General features: G+C 33.0%; 2 protein-coding genes across 3 annotated transcripts in view; one reads left to right on the plus strand and one right to left on the minus strand.

The window, feature by feature from the left end:
• Positions 1 to 1,696, minus strand: part of LOC110463936 — a 14,517-nt gene extending 12,821 nt beyond the window's left edge. The window contains exon 1 of one of the 2 annotated variants that reach the window (XM_021518894.1): positions 1,544 to 1,696. The gene's annotated coding sequence lies outside the window, so the exon portion shown is untranslated. The other variant, XM_021518895.1, reaches the window with a different exon arrangement.
• Positions 1,697 to 1,793: 97 nt separating this feature from the next.
• LOC110463937 (epsin-2-like) lies at positions 1,794 to 20,042 on the plus strand. The gene is given in 11 exon segments (XM_021518896.1): positions 1,794 to 1,878; positions 4,344 to 4,426; positions 5,011 to 5,662; positions 6,361 to 6,469; positions 6,885 to 6,908; positions 6,910 to 6,965; positions 8,870 to 8,896; positions 11,173 to 11,428; positions 11,881 to 12,132; positions 13,301 to 13,462; positions 14,910 to 20,042. Coding segments are annotated over 9 exon segments (1,590 nt in total). The 5' UTR covers positions 1,794 to 1,878; positions 4,344 to 4,426; positions 5,011 to 5,164; the 3' UTR covers positions 15,116 to 20,042.
• Positions 20,043 to 20,235: the final 193 nt, after the last annotated feature.

The following is a 20,235-nucleotide window of genomic DNA, read 5'->3' on the forward strand; positions in this document are numbered from 1 at the left end:
GACGGACCACGGACGCAGGGTGATTTGAAAAATATGGTTCAAAACATTGCTTACACTAAATACAAATACTTCAACCTTATAATAAACAACAGCTTATTGATGGTGGTGGTCCAACACTACCCAAAAAAACTTGCACAAAAACTTTAACCTCAAGCGTACCCAAAAACATTAATCAAGTCCAATAAAGCTGTTTTGGCCCCTAAAATATAAAGTCCAGAACATTGCTACAATCAAAATCGTTACGGCGTCAACAAGCTGTGTTCAAAAAGCACACGCCCACAGACCTAACAGTTGTTTCAGTGTCACTTTCACTGTATAGTTCACGAAAATGTGGATAGGTACACATTTAACGAAACATTCAAGTCATGACACATGGTTTGAAACATGAACATGCAATGTAAATTTTATATTTCCATATACGTGTATGCGTAACCTTAAGTTGACGATGCGCTCAAACAACAAGTCTCCGAAAAAGATGCAATGTTGTACACTGCTTCTGAAATCAAGAACGACACCGACCTCAAACGTTCCATCGACCAATCGACCAGCCAGATGCAGTGAGTGACACGCTGAAACAACCGTTCGTTTTGTGGGCGTGATCGTTTTGAACACGGCTTGTTGACGCCATAACGATTTTGATTGTAACACTCCATATAAACCTTAAAAAAGACAACTGTGTATTGAGTATGATGATCCAACACTGTCTTGAAAACTTGCCCAAAAACCTTAACCTCAAATTTACTGAAGTTCAATCAACTGTTTTTGGCCACTAAAATATGAAAATATGGTCCAGCACAATGCTTACACTCGATAATGACTTATACTCATAAATGACAACTGTGTATTGAGCGTGATGATCCGACACTGTCTGGAAAAAAACTTGCCCTAAAACTTTAACCTCGGAAGATGGGACGCCGACTCTAGGGTTACTACATTAGCCCCCCTATTCTTCATATAGGCGAGCTAAAAAGGAAAAACCATATCACTGACTTTGTTCTCCATTGTCTTCAATGTGTAGTCAATGGGACTACCATATCCATCGCAAATGCGACAGGTAAGCATGATTTTTTTCTGTCTGTTATATATTTGTGGCTACTCTAAAACACACTCTAAGCAATGGAGGTGATACAATTTGTCATTTCACAAAAATTTAGACAACTGAATTAACATATTTCTGTAGACAATTGTACCTCATTGTAAGATATTTTAATTAAATGACCGAAATATAACTCAATAACTCTTAACTCAATGACAATGAATGTACATTATACATACACATAAAGCTACTGACAGTACTTACATATTATACTGTATACCTGCACTCTACTGTATTTTGACTGACAGCCTCAGACAGGTGATCATGGAACTGTGAATGCAGGATGCATTTCACGATTGGCAAGATTAGTCAGATACACGTCTCATATTATTAAAGTATGTTACGGTAGACAAGATACAAGTGTTCTGTTTTCACAAATCACATTATAATCCATCGAAAGCTAAAGTCTTGTTTTGGTTGATGGGATAAAGAAGCAATGTTACATACCCAAGATTGTTGTCAGCAAGAGAGAACTCTTCTATGCCCAGAGGTAGAGAGCTGTTACATTTACCACCCCTATCGCTTTGGCAGTAGAATTCGATAAATAATTCGTTGTCATTAATTGGAGAATATCAAAACTTATATCTGCTAACATATTATCTCATACAGTTACATAAAACGTATAGAAATATAATCCTCTACGACGAGTAATATTTGTGGATATCAATTAAAAGTAAATTGTGTTGCTGTTCTGATTACCTCCACTAAAACTGACTAAACAGGAAGCTGCGGCCATTTTGAGAATTTATCATTTCCTGCTTTTCTTCGGAATCACACAAGAGGTAAAATACGTAGAATAACTCATTTCATAGTAATTTAAATAATTTCGACTCGTGATTTCGTATATTGAAATAGACCGAACCATATGTCGATTGAAATGGTCAAATATTTTGAAAAATCTGAGTAATTTTACATTACTTGTGACACTTCTCACAAAATTATATCATGATGTCATGATCTTTTCTAACGTTCAATGTTAATTGACGGACATATAAGAAGGGTAGTATCCTAAAACATTGCTTGCATTTAAAACCCACGTTATCATCCTAAGTGGATATGGCAAGTATTAAGCAGACTGAGGCGTGATATCCATGTCATGCTTGCTTATTTTGATAGATTGTAAATATATTTTTTATGAAGGATGATTACACAATAGCTATTGTGTTTAAGATGTGTTAAAGCATAACGCGTGTACTCAGTACCAGTTATTTTCGTGTATAAGGGAAGGACGCCAAAAATGTTTTCATCCAATGTACTTTTTAATAGAGTAGTTAACCGAATCTCCACTGCTAAAACCTCAAATCTGTTATCATAGTTACCTGTCTAATCAGTTGAACAAATATAATTTGATTTTTTTTCTCCATCAGTTACATCTCTCTGTCATGACTTCTGACCTTTCCCATGAAATATTTCTTCTCCTTCGTTCCAATAATCTGCATACAACCTCTTGTGTAGATGTGGCACATACTTAGGGGAAACATGCCTCTTTTAAAACCATTAAAAACTTTGTAGGCAGTACAATGTTTAAATACAGTTAAAACATTTTGTTAGATAACATCAACTCTTTTACTTTTGATGCCTTTGCTTATTTTACTCAGAGACGTATAATACATCTATTATACGTCTCTGTTTTACTTTCCTAGATAATGAATTAGCTAGACTAGTAATTCAGATTGATATATATATATATCGGTTTTTGTGAATGGACAAAAATATTTAAATCGGTTATATTAACAGGTCATAAAAAAGTACAAGGCAAATTGATAAATAACTATCAAGCAAGTATAAATATATATATATTGTTTGTTTTTTAATAAAAAAAGATGTGGCTGCTATTTGTAAAAAGCTAACAGTAATATAGCCGGTTGTACATAATTAGAAGCTTACAAAGAGTTGGTTAAGTCCATGTGACAGTGTGAAACTTTTATAGTTTTATCCTAATATGTATAGATAGATATTTAGATTTTTTTTAGATGATTTAAATTTGAATGAAAGTAAATTTTATACTATTATACTGAGCATTAGAAGACCTTTTTACATATTGTACATTGTATGTAAGAGTGATGCAGATATTTGGAGCTGTCATGGTACACTTAACTAGTGATTCAATATATATATATATATATTATATAATAAAGCAATACTTGTGCCACAATACTTTTAGTTTTCATTCAATCAATTTTGCTATACCATAATTCAAAATGCAATGAAATGACCCAAAATAACAATTGCAGAAGTTGAGGTCTTGATCTTAAACATTGATTCTTCTTCCTCTACAGCTTTTGTGCTTCCATGGGTATGTCTCTTTTGACGTATTTCTGCTATTTAACACTTTGAACACTGGCCCTGAATGACTCATTAATGATAATATTGGTCTATAAGACTATGGTGTTAATATGATCTGTAGTTAGTTCATTTCATCCACTACTATTATGACATCACTGGTATGTACATATATAGTGATCAAATATTCATTATCACTTCAATTAGTTGGAACAGTCATGCTCAGTACTGGATGAAACTATAGTGTATTGTATTTTGTTCAAGGAAATTGATTATTATGTCTACTCAGATATTCCTGGTGAAGTTGACTATACTTTTATAGCAATCTCTTATTCCTTACAAAATGCAAGTGTCCAGTTAATTATAAAAATCTTGTTTAATGGATATTTCCCATTGCACTCTCAAGGTAGTTTATACAGTATTTGTAAAAATGATAATGTTGATGTACATGATGTATTGAGACTGCACACATGGATATGCTGTATACAGAAAACACTACTCCCACACATGTTCATGTGTCATTCAATGTGACTGTGTATACGTATTATATATATACATGTATATATGAATATGCTGTGCAATTTTATTTCCTACTTTCAAGTAAATGATATCATCACAATTTCTCCTCTTAACTAAGTGATCATGATTCATTCTTGATTACTTTTAATGTGCATAAAAGGGAGATTTTGATATGATATGAATATTTTGTGTATATTTTTACCACTTTCCATGGGTATTTATAAATTACCTATTAATAACGACTGAGTTTTGTAGAATTTTATCTTTATGCAAGTCCTGTCCATCCTTTTCAAATTTAAAATGCATGTGGGTCCACAAAAAGTTAACGAGTCCCACAGGAAAAGCATGAGTCAACGTCCAGGACTTGAATAAATCCCAAAAATTACATGGTAATAATACAGTTACAGTAGATATATATGCTAACTAGATTCAATTTTTTTTCAAGGAGGAAAGCATCTTCACAGGATTTTTCCTATTGCTATAGAATATTACAACAAATTTGATACAACACTTTGATACATTTTAAAGGTAAGTATTGATTTTGCAAATCATGTTATAGTGATCTTAAAACACAGACAGAAGTAATTCATCATTTGATGTTGAAATAATATTAATGTAGCAAGTTTTGATGATGTTGACTAAATAACTCCTAATTGTAAGAAATAAGAGAAATATTCTGTAGTGTAAATGACCAGTTATTCAAAACAAATTTATGAAAAAAGTCTAATTGCAAACAATATCTTTATAGTGGCAATGTAGCGGTGTAGTCCAATGTCCATGGATAGCAGGTTTTATATCTGGGCTTGTAAAAAAAAGAATTTGGCAAAATCGGATTATAATTGTATACTTTTGATACCTGGTATATTTTTTTTAAAGGAAGGGAATAAAACAAACAATATGGTAAAATTAAATTTGTTGAGAAAACTTGCAGTCCTCACATGATAGCTTCATGTAGTAATGTTAATCTCTCTGTTCTGTTTTGAATTTGAGTAATTATGATCATTTTGCATGATCACTGTCATTGATAATTTATTCCTTCATATGACATAACCCTTTTAAGCACACATATATATCCAATATTAATTACTACACATGTATGCTCTCATTTGCAGATCTGTATGCTGTGAGGTTTATAGACAATTGAAGTAAGTTTAGTGCTGACACCAGGGATGCGGCTTTAGTTTAGAGACTGCTGTAACTGGCTATCAGAAACGAAGCATAAGGACAATCATCAGATTTGATTGGTTTCCATAAAATAGAATCATCATGTCTAACATGCCACCTATTCGCCGGACAATTAAAAATGTTGTCCGGAATTATTCAGAAGCTCAAGTGAAGGTGCGTGAAGCGACTTCAAATGATCCATGGGGTCCATCAAGTACACTTATGGGAGAGATTGCGGATTTAACGTACAATGTTGTAGCGTTTACAGAGGTCATGCAGATGGTCTGGAAGAGACTGAATGATCATGGTAAAAATTGGCGCCATGTGTATAAGGCATTAGTATTATTGGATTATATTATCAAAACTGGGAGTGAAAAAGTTGCCCAGCAGTGTAAGGAAAATATATATGCCATTCAGACACTGAAAGATTTCCAGCACAAGGAGGATAATAGGGATCAAGGCATGAACGTACGGGAAAAGGCAAAACAGCTTGTGGCTCTGTTGAAGGATGATGAGAGGTTAAGAAATGAACGAGCAAAGGCACTCAAAGCAAAAGAAAGATTTGCACAGAGTGCCATGGGAATAGGAAGCGATAATAAGGTATAAAACTAGCACTTTTAATTAGGTGTTTATTTTTTTTAATTTCCCTTGAAAGGTGTATCCACACATTTCCCTGTGTGAGATATCTTTGTCTTAGCCTAGGGTTGAGACATCAGGATTGCCCATCCCCAATCAAATCAATTGTATGATGTCACATAAACAAATACATTGATGCAAAGTCAAGAATGCCTAGAGTCTGTTACATCAATGTATATGACAGGGTCATTAGGGTAAGAAAAAATAATCATTCACATTTGAGGTGAGATGGGCAATCTAGATCTAGATCTTAAGTCTTTGGGGAAAGATATTTTTAAGCTGACAAATACTCAGCTATAAACATGTGATTGGTAGATTAAAAATTCCCTGAGAATTAGATTTCCCTATCCCACCCATGCATGGCCAAGGAGGAGAATCTATTATTCTCCAATATGTTTCAAAATCACATAGCAAGGACATTGCAGATAAAACAGTATTCTTAAGTTAGGGTCAATACATACAAATTGTATCAGATACTTTCCTAAATGATATGATGAAACATCAATATATAAAAATATATACTTAATTGAGTAAAATAGCGATATACAGCAAGTGGCAGTATTGATAAATAAGCATTATAAAACATATTTTGGATAAAATCAAGAATTAATATAAATGCATTGATGAAAGAAATACCATTTTTGAATTGGCGTATATTGTAGATAAAGTATGGTGCTGGAAGCCCAAGTCTAGAGGCCAGCTCTGCTGGATATACTGATCCGTATGGAGGTGCCACAGGAGACGCTCTCAGTGGTGGAGGCAGTGAAACTTGTATGTCTAGACCCCCGTACAGCTAGAGTACCACATGTGTACAGTAACTAATTAATTGGAATGATGCTACTGCTAGTACCTGTACATGCATTTTTTTATAACTATTTGATCCTTTATAGAGATTATTAATTTATGGTAGATTAACATGTTGTCAATCAGGTAGATATAGATTGCAATCCATATAAATTATTTCCATATGTAATATTATATAATAGAATCACTTAAAACTTTTTATCTATCATTTATTTTAACGACTTGGTGAAGTCAAGCGGGTGAATATAACAAAATCCGTTTGATAATATAGAATTTGATATTTAGTTAGTTTATAAATTCAAAAATATATTTTTTTTAAACCTAAAAATTGGTATACTCTCTGGTTTGAAACAATGATTACTAAATTATCTGTCAATAACAGCATCGCCTACAGAAAATACTGGANGATGACATCAAACTTCAGATGGCCCTGGATGAGAGTAGAAAACATGCTGTTGAAGAAGTAGGTTACATAAAAATGGATGTTTTTGTTCTTTAATAAAGATTCTGATATAATTTTTCTCAGTTAATATTGATATAAAAAACCCAAGTAAGCTAGCTATATGCAGTCCACGTTTTAGATACTCATGTCACATGATAGGGGAGCATGCATACTTCTTTAATAGGACGAGTCGAGCCTAGGGCACAATCCCCACACGCTCATGTGCCCAAGTCCCGCATCACCTATAACTACCGTCAACCCAGGTTTGATGGGTATAGTTTTGTCGTTGGGTTGATATATATATATATATAAACATCTATGACCTGACAGCTGTCGCAACAATAGTCCAAAACAATGGTGACTATTCCTGGCTGCATATCTGACAAAAAGATACTTGAAAGTTATAATCACTTTAGTTAACCATGAGAAATGTCAACAATTTCCATAGAAAATTGCCTATTTATAACTTCTATGCTGTTTTCATGCTCCTGGTTACCTTCAGACCAGAAGTATGCATGTCCCCTTTAGTGTACACCAAGTGGTGCCAAACAAAAGGGCTATTTTCTGGAAACTTTAAACTCAGAAGCAATATGCAACAATGTCTTAGTTTGTCACACTGCCAAAACTTGTTTTAAAGCTGAAATCTGATTATTCTGCTCCCCATACAAATACCTTCTCTGCACCCTTAGAATATGTCATGACAAAATTTATGTCTCTTTATACACCACCTTGCAGATGATAGACTTGTCCGATGTCTGTTATGGAGATGAAAGGATTTGGATGGCAATTGCATTGTAACAGTAAAATTGACGGGCTTTTAAATTTGAGTGTACCTCCTATGTAATCTTCAAAGAAACGGTATCAGCAAACTGGGAGCCTTTATTTTTGTCAGGTTATATTCCAAGGGTGTAGGAAAGATTTGTACATGGAGAGAAGAAACCTTGGATTTCAAAGATTGAGGTCACTAATGTACAAACTTTCAAGCAGTGGGTTGAAATAAACTGTTTTTCTTGAACAAAATGGTAAAGCTGGGCCATCACAATGTATAAAATTTAAATATTTTATCTTTCAACTGCTACAGACCAGGGATGTACAAGTTTTTGAATTTTGAAATCTAACTTGAGGCTAGCTAGCACTCTTGAATATAAATTAAGTTGTACACCCCTGCAGACTATAAACATTTTGCTAACAGTATCTGACTCTTTGATTCCAAGCTTTAAACATCTTGGCTGTGGTTGAATTGGCATCCTTGGGTGCAAGTTTTGATTATCATGTCTTTATGTATGCATCCTGAATACTGTGTTGGTGTTATTTTGCACACTAAGGTGGTATAAAAAAATAGTTATTGATGCAAACACACTGAAATTATATTTCTTATCAAAAGTCGCACCCAAATACACTGATTAATAGGGCAGTTTACAGTATGATCAAATTCAGTGTATTTGACATATATTTCGAAAGGAAAATCAAACTTAAACGAGCTATTTAATGTTTGATACAGTAAATTTTATTCCCAGGATTATGGATCCTATATTCTGCAAGAGTTGGTAGTGTCCTTTTATAATTAAGTCTGCTACTCTCATTGATTGGTTTTTATTAACCTTCAAACATTTTACATGGTACTAAATGTACCAACAGAGTTGTGTTATTTACTTTCACTCAAATGGTGGAGGAAATGGCTTCTTAAACTTTTGCATGTTTAGTGATTAAGTTCAGTACATTTAAGATTTCTGAAATCATTACAATGTACTTTTTCCAGATAATTTCCAACCTCTCAATTTCTGTTGTTAACTTTTTTTGCACTTGTACACATTTCTTAAAACACATTTACAGTATGTTTCTTTTATTATTTATCAATTGATATTTGTGGAGTTTGCTTTTTTTCTTGTTGGGGTTTTCTTTTGCTTTTTTACATGTTCCTTTAGGAAAGGAAGAAGGACACAAGTAAAAAGGTTAATTTAAAATTTCAGTTCCACTTCTCTGTATATTATTGAAGCAAACCTATCCATCATTGCACCATCATTTCCATCCATGGTTTGGTACATTTTTTAGTAACTCTCCCTTGTATATATATGTTTTATTATGTTTCTGCTGGAATGCCTTATAAGCTGTTGTGTATATATGCCAGCCGTATGCTTGGTACAGAAAACAATATTTAGCTGACATTTCATTTAGGGTTTCATTTTCCCTAACTCTTTTTGAGAAATCATAGTTTTGTACATATTGCATTGTTTCGTCACTCTAAGTCATGAATGTCTTTTGAATTAATTAAAACATTTACTGATATCATACTTCATCATGTAATGTTGTAAAATAATTTCAGAAATTTCAAGACATGTTATATAGTGTTAAAAAGGTCATGTTATATAGCTCATCGCTCTAGTTTTTTGTGTCGCCTATTACGGATGTCGGAAAGACACATAGGCGTTGCTTTTCGACGGCGGCGTCAACAATGTTAAGGTTTTGCGTTTAGCTCTGTTTCTGACAAAGTTACACCAACAAAACTTCGATCAAAGATGAAGCATGGGTAGTGGAGCCTACTGCACTAAAAACATTTCACTGATTTCTGCATTTTTTTGGTGAAAACCTCAAATTTCTGGACTTAAAAAAAAACTAAACGTTAAGGTTTTGCGTTTAGCTCTTACATATTAGACTGTTTCTGACAAAGTATAAATGCTAGAGCGACCAAACTTGGGTCATAGGTGTATCATGGGATGTATTGCTGAATGAATTACACTCTTTACTAGCATTTCAACGATTTCTGTATTTTTGGGCTAAAAACCTTAAACTTTCTGAACTTAGAAAAAAACTCAACATTAAGGTTTTGCGTTTAGCTCTTGCATATTAGGCTCTTTCTGACGAAGTATAAGAGCTACACCAACCAAACCTCAATCATACATGTATCATGGGTAGTAGAGCCTACTACTCTAAAAACATTTCATGGATTTCTGCACTTTTTCGGATAAAAACCTGAAATTTCTGGACTTTAAAAAAAATCAATGTTATGATTTTGCGTTAAGGTCCGTTTCCTTATGTACTATGTCAAATGCTTATTATATTGACAAAGCGGGACAGGCGACACATATAATTACGTGTAATTCTTGTTAATAAAATACTGTATGGATTTATTTAATTTGTAAGCATTTTACTGTTACATTATTATAATTATTATTATTATTTAATTTGCATTCTGATAAATGAATGTTATTTCAAATCAGATAACGCTTCCAAACCCTTCCAAGACAATCCATGCTGTACTCCAACTGCATGCTTTAGCACTGCCTTTGATTGTCTCCCTTCCCTTGTGAAACCTACAGTACTATTGTGTGTGTATGTTTTGTGGTCTAGATATCCTTGAGGGATATATATCTCACACATACTCATTTTGTCCTATCTATTAAGTTGTCAAATTAATGTAGTTCAATAATTATTTTAAGATATCAACGTGCAGTTTGGCTGCTGACCATAGCATGTATGCTGCATTCACTATATACAAAGCAGTATAATCTTGGTTCTTAGACTCATACCTAATTAACAACGGCTGATAACACATAGTGTTGCATCTGTTTGTGTTTTCCCTGCAATATTGCAAAATTCAATCCTAAATTTATTGTTATGAATTTAATAAGTGTTGCTGAAGTTACATAAAAGATATATGTAAATGATTTTTTTTTAAATGGACATTGTTGATGGTTGTTTTAGATGCAAAAAATCACTTGAAATTTAGACTATATTTAAGATTAATTTTCCAAACAAATACATACATTGTGAAAATGATTATCCTCAGGTTTGGAAATGTACAAAATAAAAAGATATAATTATTGCAATGTACAATTTCAGTGAATAATGTGCTTCATGTTTTTTTTGTGTCAGGTTTTTTTTGTAATTGTCATGTATTGTACAATAACTGCATGCATTCAAGTTTTTATACAAACTCTGTTTGAATTTTTTCATCATCATGATGTCAAACAAATTACCTAATTTCATTTCAAAAACAAATTTGATAGTTTTCGAACTAGCTCATTTTATTTCCCAAAATGAATGATTTTTTGTTGAAAACTTTTTACTGCCAAAAAAGAAGCATTCATGATAAAATTATCTTTTTACTTCGTTTTTTTAAATTTGATAATGCCTATTCTTTTTGTCACATTGAAAGTGTAATATCTTAAAATATTTTAACATAAACATTTCTTTTAATCTAACCGGAACTTCTTTGTTTTGTTTGCAGCCTGAATTACCTGGTAAGAAGGGAAAAGCCCAGCCATCAGATCCCTGGGGAGTCCCAGCCCAGCCAGCTCCAACTGACCCCTGGGGAAGTCCACTGCCTGGACCACCAGGCCAGGCTCCTAAGGCACAGCCCCCACCCCCTTCAGCTGTGGAAGACCCCTGGGGATCACCGGCAAAAGTTCAAGCTCCTGCCAGTAACCCTGATCCTTGGGGAGCCCCAGTGAATGTCAGTCCTGTGCCGCCCCCATACCCCACAAGTAATTCTTCTTTTACACATCATACAGTAGCGGTTGTGATACGTATATTAAAGTTTATAGAATCAATCTATGTTAATTGTTTATAATTAGGGTGGTGAAATAAAATTTGAATAAATTCTAAAAAGATTGGCCCTAGAATGTTTATATTGAATTCTTCAAGACCAATCAGTATTATACAATAGTTGTCACTGCCTCTTGAATTGGGGATAAAACAAGCTTGATATATTGACTGAATCATGTTGTATTTGTAATGACATATAGGTCATGTCTTTCAAACTTTTCATAATAAATTTCTTTTAAACTTACGATTTCAATATTTTCATATTTCTTTAATTAGTGATATTAAATTCTTTAACATAAACTTTAAATACTTCTTTTTCCTGTTAATCAAGTTTCAAACAGCTGAGCCAGAGTTTAGAATTAAAACTTTCTATGTTTTCTGAACTTAATAGCAGCTTCAAGTACAGATGCTTGGGTAACGTCTAGTGGCACGTCCAATCAAAGTTCTCCCTGGGGATCACCAGCCCCTCCACAGCAAGTGATGGCCGACACACCATTCGATTCCAACTTCACAGCGTCTGGAGGTGCCCAAGTCACTAATGGATCAGGTGTTGATGATGGATTTGATCTTATCGGCAACAGAAGTGCAGGAAGCTCTCCTGCTAAAAATAATAAAGAGTTAGAGGCATTTGATCCTTTAGGAGGTAATGATATAATAACTGCTTGACCTAATTTACACCAACTTGTTCATAGGTATCTAATCCTTTAGGAGGTAATGATATAATAACTTCTTGACCTAATTTACACCAACTTGTTCATAGGCATTTAATCCTTTTGGAGGTGATGATTTAATAACTGCTTGACCTAATTTACACCAACATGTTCATGGGTATTTAATCCTTTAGGAGGTAATGATATAATAACTGCTTGACCTAATTTACACCAACTTGTTCATAGGAATTTAATCCTTTAGGAGGTAATGATATAATAACTGCTTGACCTAATTTACATCAACTTGTTCATAGGCATTTAATCCTTTAGGGGGTGATGATATAATAACTGCTTGACCTTCCTAAAAGGAGGTAATAACATAATAACTGCTTGAACTAATATACACCAACCTGATCATTGGCATTTGATCCTTTAGGAGGTAATGATATAATAATATGATAAATGCTTGACCTAATTAACACCAATTTCATCATGATAAAACATTTTTACCTTCTTTTTCAAATGTTCAGCTGGACTTTTTACTGATCAATACCATAATGCTAGTAGTCACAATGGGATAAACCACAAAATTTATATTGCAGTAGAATTTTCTCTTTTTTGTTTTTCATATCTTCACAGCTGTAGATTATATAGTTACTTAAAATTTAAGAGTTAAGCCTTTTTAATTAAGCAACCCTCAAAACAAACCATTATAAAAAGGGTTTGTAATCATGTTGGAAATGGGTTTCTGTCATTAAATTGGGAACTTCATTTCTGAATATGATATTTGTGAACTGTACTTGACAGATTGGGAACAATAAGGTTGAAATTGGGAAAACAAAGGGCTAATTACAGGTATAATTTCCACCTGTGACACATAGTGTCTTGTAAAAGGACTATTTAAAACATCTGAAAAATACGTAAATTTATCAAGTTTGTTTACATTCATAACTTTGACTTACATTAAAATGTACATTTACACAGTTTCCAAATTCTACCTTCCATCGTGCAGCGTATGTACATATATATTAATGTTGTATGCTTTAAATACACACTAGACATGATCAATGCATGCCTGGTAAGGGAGGTAAGCCTTTTTGGCCTTAAATATTTAGAATAGTGTTCCTGTGTCTGATCATTCATTTTACTGATTTTGTTCAGAACCAAAGAAGGAGGACACATGGAACATGAGTGGCATGAGTGATGGACTGACCACGGCCCAGCAACAACAACAGAAACATAGAAAGACTCCACAGGAGTTCCTGGGCGACAACGCCAGCCTGGTCAACCTCGACCAGCTTGTAACCACGGAAAACACTCAAGGTAATCATTGTCCACTCTTAACATTAAAGGAAAGTTCATTTCCTCAGTATTTCTGTACCTTAGCTGGAATTGAAAAAGGTTCCTTCGTACTTATACAATATAAAATAAAGTTGTTTTTTGTGTTGGACTAAATACTTTAGTTAGGCAATAATCAATATTGTAGTTACATATACCTCAATGCTGTATTCAAACATCAATATGATTATAGTTGCTTCAGTACTGAACTTGATACATGAGTTAGGCAGTTATCAATTTTGTAGTTACATATACCTCAGTGCTGTATTCAAACATCAATATGATTATAGTTGCTTCAGTACTGAACTTAATACATGAGTTAGGCAGTTATCAATTTTGTAGTTACATATACCTTAATGCTGTATTCAAACATCAATATGATTATAGTTGCTTCAGTACTGAACTTAATACATGAGTTAGGCAATAATCAATATTGTCGTTACATATACTTCAATGCTGTATTCAAACATCAATATGATTATTGTTGCTTCAGTACTGAACTTGATACATGAGTCAGGCAATAATCAATATTGTAGTTACATATACCTCAATGCTGTATTCAAACATCAATATGATTAAAGTTGCTTCAGTACTGAACTTAATACATGAGTTAGGCAGTTATCAATTTTGTAGTTACATATACTTCAATGCTGTATTCAAACATCAATATGATTAAAGTTGCTTCAGTACTGAACTTAATACATGAGTTAGGCAGTTAACAATTTTGCTTCATCAGGGCTGTATTAAAACTTTATTCATTAGTTAANTGTAACCACGGAAAACACTCAAGGTAATCATTGTCCACTCTTAACAGTAAAGGAAAGTTCATTTCATCAGTATTTCTGTACCTTAGCTGGGATTGAAAAAGGTTCCTTCGTACTTATACAGTATAAAATAAGTTGTTTTTTGTGTTGGACTGAATACTTTAGTTAGGCAATAATCAATATTGTAGTTACATATACTTCAATGCTGTATTCAAACATCAATATGATTATAGTTGCTTCAGTACTGAACTTTATGCATGAGTTAGGCAGTTAACAATTTTGCTTCATCAGTGCTGTATTAAAACTTTATACATTAGTTAAGCAATAATCAATATTGTCGTTGCCCAAGTGCTGGATTTAAAGCGTTTTAACTAATTATTTTATATAGAAGAAATCAAAATTAATAAATAGTGTTTCTTTTTTTAAACTATTTGGGTGTCATGTCTATCACCTCTAATGTCATATCCATATTTGAAAACAGAAATTGTGTAAACTTCCTGTTTTCAAATATGGAGGTGACATGAGGGAGAGGGCCATTAAATCCCTAATTAATGGCTAAGCCCAAAAGCTTTGATGAGAGTGACTGGATTTTTTGTATAAGTAAGTGTTTTTCCAATATGATTTAAATTGTTTTACCTTCAGATTAATGAGTACATTTTGCATTTCAGTCAACAACCCATTTGCTGCAAAAACTACCAATCCTTTTGAAATTCAACAGCAGCAGCAACAACAGATGACGAGAATGACACTTAATCAGATACAGACAAATACATACAACACCGGATTCTCACAGCCAAGTTCTTCAAGCTTACTACCAAATCCCCTCGTTCCAATGAATAACGGCGCTATGCAATCACAGAACCCCTTCTTATGAAAATGTGATACAATAAGATTAATATATTGACGAACTTGTAATTATTATATATATATATATATGATTGAGCTGTCTGTATATCATAGTATCCCATACACACGATGGAGTACACTAACTTTATATAGTGATGCATCAGATGCTACCCTTTTATCTGTGAATAGGTAAAGGAACATGTTCTGTGCATATATTGTCATGCATTTTGTGATGAATGGGATTTTTTTTGCCCAGCCTGTTTTGAGACGGTCATATGCTATTTCTTGCTATATTGGAGTTAGCAGGTGACCTGATATAAAGGCCTCTGAGAAATGAGTAACACACTTATTTATTATGATTGAATGCACACATTACAAATGATGTTTTTGGAGACGTTTAATAAAGGCAATGATTTACAGCAGAAAACATTCTTTTGGAACCTATTCTACATCAAGTCCAACATAATTCTCAGTCTGATTTGTTAAATTTAGTATTTCAACATTATTGTTGCTTCGGCAAGGATTCTTTCATTTGTGATATTTAGATTTAGGTTGTAGAGTTGATGAATGAAAACTTTTGTTTAAGTGCTGTTCAAGAACATGAGAATCACAATATGTGTAAGTTTTGTTGTCAGAATTACAAGATGTTTGTTTTTATTTATTTGTTACTTATTGTGTGTTTGTCTTAGCTAAAAATTTTGTATGTCTTGTGCTTGAGAATTCACAGTATCATTTTGATGTAAAATATTTTTTGAATATGTATAATACAGGTGTTAAAAAGGACATTATAATTACAAAAGATATAATAATGTTTGAGAAGAAGCTGCATTTGAAGACAGTTGTATGTTTCTAGTCCATACATCAACACAGATGATATCTTGATTTAATTTGGGTTGAACAACAAAGCTGTGGTATATTTTGTTTACTTACTTGAGAGCCAGTCATGTATTGCAGTACCCGTAATCTGTTTTAAGCTGCAAAAAGAAACTTGAATTAAATTAACAGGAGTTGAATGAGGGTATATATTAAAAAAAAAAAAAAAAACTTTTTGAATTGTAAATTTCAATGTCAGTATATTACTTGTATGTGATATACATATATATAATATCAGCATGTCAAGTCCTTTGTCATATGATACTACATGTATTTCAATTAACTACATAACACCCAACAATAGTGAAACACTTTTACAGGGAATTCAAATTTGTACGTGATTTACAAATTCACTCTATTACATTTTATATCAGAAGAGGTCTAATTTTGATTATTTTGGTCTACTCTGTACCAGCTGGTGAAGCAACTCCTCCCTACTAAGTATGGTACTGCGTACTTTGTATTTATCTTAAAACTCCTCAATGAACAAAACAGGCTGGGCCAAATAAAACGAATGAAGACTGGCTTCAGAATTTTTTCACGTTGCTATTCAATCCATAATTTAGGTGTAGTATAACCGGAAGTGTAAACTGCTTTTCATTGTTACAAAATGTTGGTTGTATTTTCTTCCTTGAACTCTGTATATAAATATAATGTTCATGGGTATATTTGTAACTTACTGTGTAATTTCATTTATTTTACTCATATAAATGTACAATAACTGGTTAGCCTAAAAGTATCAACTTGTGTGTTGCATTGGAATATAAATGTGATTGTCCTTTTGTTTACTATTAGATTGGAGAATGAAATAGTTTGAATGATCATTGTTTGGCCACTTCAAGTTAACCCTTCACCACTGTGGACCATAATGGACTTATCCTGATCAATGCATGGTAGAGACTACTAAAGTTACATAGGGGTGAAAGGGTTAACAAATCTATAAAGACCGGCTTGCCCTGCCGATCACATGTTGAAAGTGATATTCTTGAGAGTTATCAGGATTGAGAAATACATCTTAATCCCTGGGTATGATTGATTCTCATGCGCTACACGGCTTGAATCTGAACTGTATGTGTCTTCACTGTCGGTTCTTAATTTGACAGCTGCAGCTTGAGTGAAATATTGAATTCTGGTTGTGTTTGAAAGATCACAACAGTTGTTTGCTATAAATGGATGTGATGGATTCTCAGCTTCAGTAAGTTCAACTGTATACTGCTAGGAACAATGATAAATGATATGGTATCAAACTGTGTTTTTGTATACTGTAACCATTGGATATGTGTAATGTAATACTAGTTGCTGACTGTGATTTCTAGTTTTTTATGTCCCTTGGACGCTTATTATATCAATAAACAGGGTTTCAAAAAAAATTAAAACGCCAGATAATGTGAATTGATAGGATTAAAAAAAAATCTGTAAATAAATTGATGCAATATATGTTTCATATAGATTGATATCAAAAACATTATTAACTGTATTGAAACATGAAACATGAATTTGGTCTAACGTATAGTAACATAGCTGTATGTAATTGTGCCAAATACTTTTTGATTTTGTAAAACTTGCATGGATATGACCAGCTAAACAGATCAATTGATTGGAAACTCAGTAATTGTATTACATCTTTAAACAGGTTTTGGCAAATTTTTGACAAAATTGATTTTCACAGTCTGAGACTATGATTTGTTGGTTTCTTTTTCTCACAAAGACATTTTGTAGACCGGAAAACAGGAAGGGACAAACGTTTTTCTTTATTTATGTATGGTGTTCTTTTCTACATAGGCTATTTTTTTTACCGTCAAATAAAACCGAATAATTCCTAAAGCTGGATAAGTTCCGTCCTTTCTAATGATAATGTTCATGACTGGTCCAGAGTTATCCCCACTTAATAGAAAAAAAATCCCGACTAGAAATGTGCCATTTGTTTCTTTCTTTTTAATACCAATTTATTCTATGCCCTATTCTGTAAAATGGATAGTTCGTGCTCAAGATATTTTGTTGCATTTCTTAAAGTCCCCAACAATTTGCTGTTAGAATAGCAGTAACATTTCTGTATTTATTGGACCCTTTCTTCTTCAATATAGAGAAGTAAAATTTTAAGATCGGAACAAAGGTTAAAAAAAGAAAAAGTTATTTTTTTTCAATTTTCAAAGTTTTAAGCAAATTTGGCACTATGCAGCTGCATTCTGTACCCGAAATGTCATTAGGTATCAAGTAGTACTGCATGGTAACATAATTTTATGATAGATCTGATGATTGTGACTTGCAGCATATGAGTCGCATACATACTTTTAAGATCTGATATTGTTCCTATTGTTACACATTTTGTTATTGTCTAATTACGTTATCACTTCAACCATAACACTTCATATCTTTTCTCAATTTTTTTGGGATTTGTTGGCCAAACATTATGCTGTAACCGACAAAATTAATTGTTATTTTGAATTTTGCTGGCTTACCCCATCACTGTAAATGATATTTATTTTATACCACCGGAATTATCTTCTGTCTTTGTGTGTTCATGTATTTTGGATAGATAGGACAATGTCCCCTTATATCAATACATGTACAAAGTAATACTGACTGGGGTAGATTTATTTCCAGTTGTGAATTACATGATGTAATGGTTTTGTTTTAGGTTGAGGAGTTACTTCTGTAGACTTTATTAACGCGGACACCAAATATTCCAAAAGCAAAATCATGAAAAATTATAAGTCTAGATAAATAAAACTGAAATGGCCACCATGAAACTGTTGATTGCTGAACCAGGAAATCAATATGGGTTCAGAACGTTTTTTTTTTTAACTTTACGAATATTTTCACTGAATGTTTAGGGATAAATACAAGTCATATTGGTACCACTTGGCCAATGTGTTACTTTCACAGGTGCACTTAGATAAAATACCACAAGCGAAATTTAAAGATCACCATTTTAAGGCATTTATTGCAAAAATAGTGAAAAAACTTCTTTTTTTCAATACAGTTAGTTTCCCCAACATGGTGTTGTGTGCCTGAGGAGAATGATAAATTAGCTAAAAAAAAATCACCTCACCATATAGGTGCCAAACTGTAGCTGGCAGAATCAGCTGTTCTGGATGAGTTTCATTGGAATGTTAGTACAGATCCCAGACAGAAGTACACCACATGATAGAATTCCATGTACACATGTACTAGATCACTTTGTGTTTAATCTGCTATTGTATATGTATTGTCTTTTATAAAATGATGAATTAGTCATGTTTTTTGACAACACTTTTGCAATAATAGGTCCATACATGACCACAAAACCTGTCTTAGCTGATCCCTCTCTATTCTGATTGGTTCCATTATGATAAAATGTGACTAATATCCACCTGTGTGGTTCGATACCCTGTGTACTTCCTAACCCTTTAGTCAGACAGGACAGGTGTTACAAACTTTACCTCCAATATAAGTTCTTTTGTGTTTTGTTTTTTTATATGTAAAACATGTCTGAATCATGTCATCGTAACTTGGTAAAAGTCAACTTGATTGTCCTTTGTAATCTTCCATCTGTATATATATTTCATACTAATAATGTATACTTGTTATTTAGTCCTTAACGACCATTACTACTATTATTATTATTAATTCATTTAGCATAAAATTTTGAAAAGAAGAAAATCTCAGTTTGCATAGAACCAACATGTATTTCCAGCTGTGGTTGGTGGGATATCTGAATGACAATGTATTGTGTTTGTGACTGGTAAATCTGTCCTTCATCCCTTTTAATCGGTCCTTGCCTATAAGTAGCTATTTCTATTATTACTCTAGAACGGTAATTATTTCCTTTATCATAAATGATGCTTCGTACAGAGCATGCCATCGTCCGTCTATTTGTTTTTTTCTAAAGAACCAATTCTGGGTAATAACTTTTTGTTCCAGCCAATAATTGGTTTTTACATTGAAAGTATTTTGAAAAAGAAATCTCTACTGAGTGTTGCTTTGAAGATAATGCCTTAGGTCTAGTGAGATATATTTTATAACTATGAAACTTGATTTGCAAACTTGCAATGTTATCAAATATGACTTGATGATTAGTCATTAAACATCTATGAAAACAGGTATATTGTTTGTTGTTGTTAAGTTGTGCTATCATGTGAGATGTAATGGTGTGCTCCACAAAAGTCTCCTATTCCGTCGTTTTTACATGCAGAGTTATCTTCTCTTGGGAGCAGGTATTGATTGTTACGTCACTTGTTTGTGAGAGTAAAGTCATCATTTTTTGAGAAAACGACGTAATTTTCTCGCACAAAC

This window comes from Mizuhopecten yessoensis, unplaced genomic scaffold (assembly GCF_002113885.1).
Source record: "Mizuhopecten yessoensis strain PY_sf001 unplaced genomic scaffold, ASM211388v2 scaffold10945, whole genome shotgun sequence".
Lineage (NCBI taxonomy): Eukaryota > Metazoa > Mollusca > Bivalvia > Pectinida > Pectinidae > Mizuhopecten > Mizuhopecten yessoensis.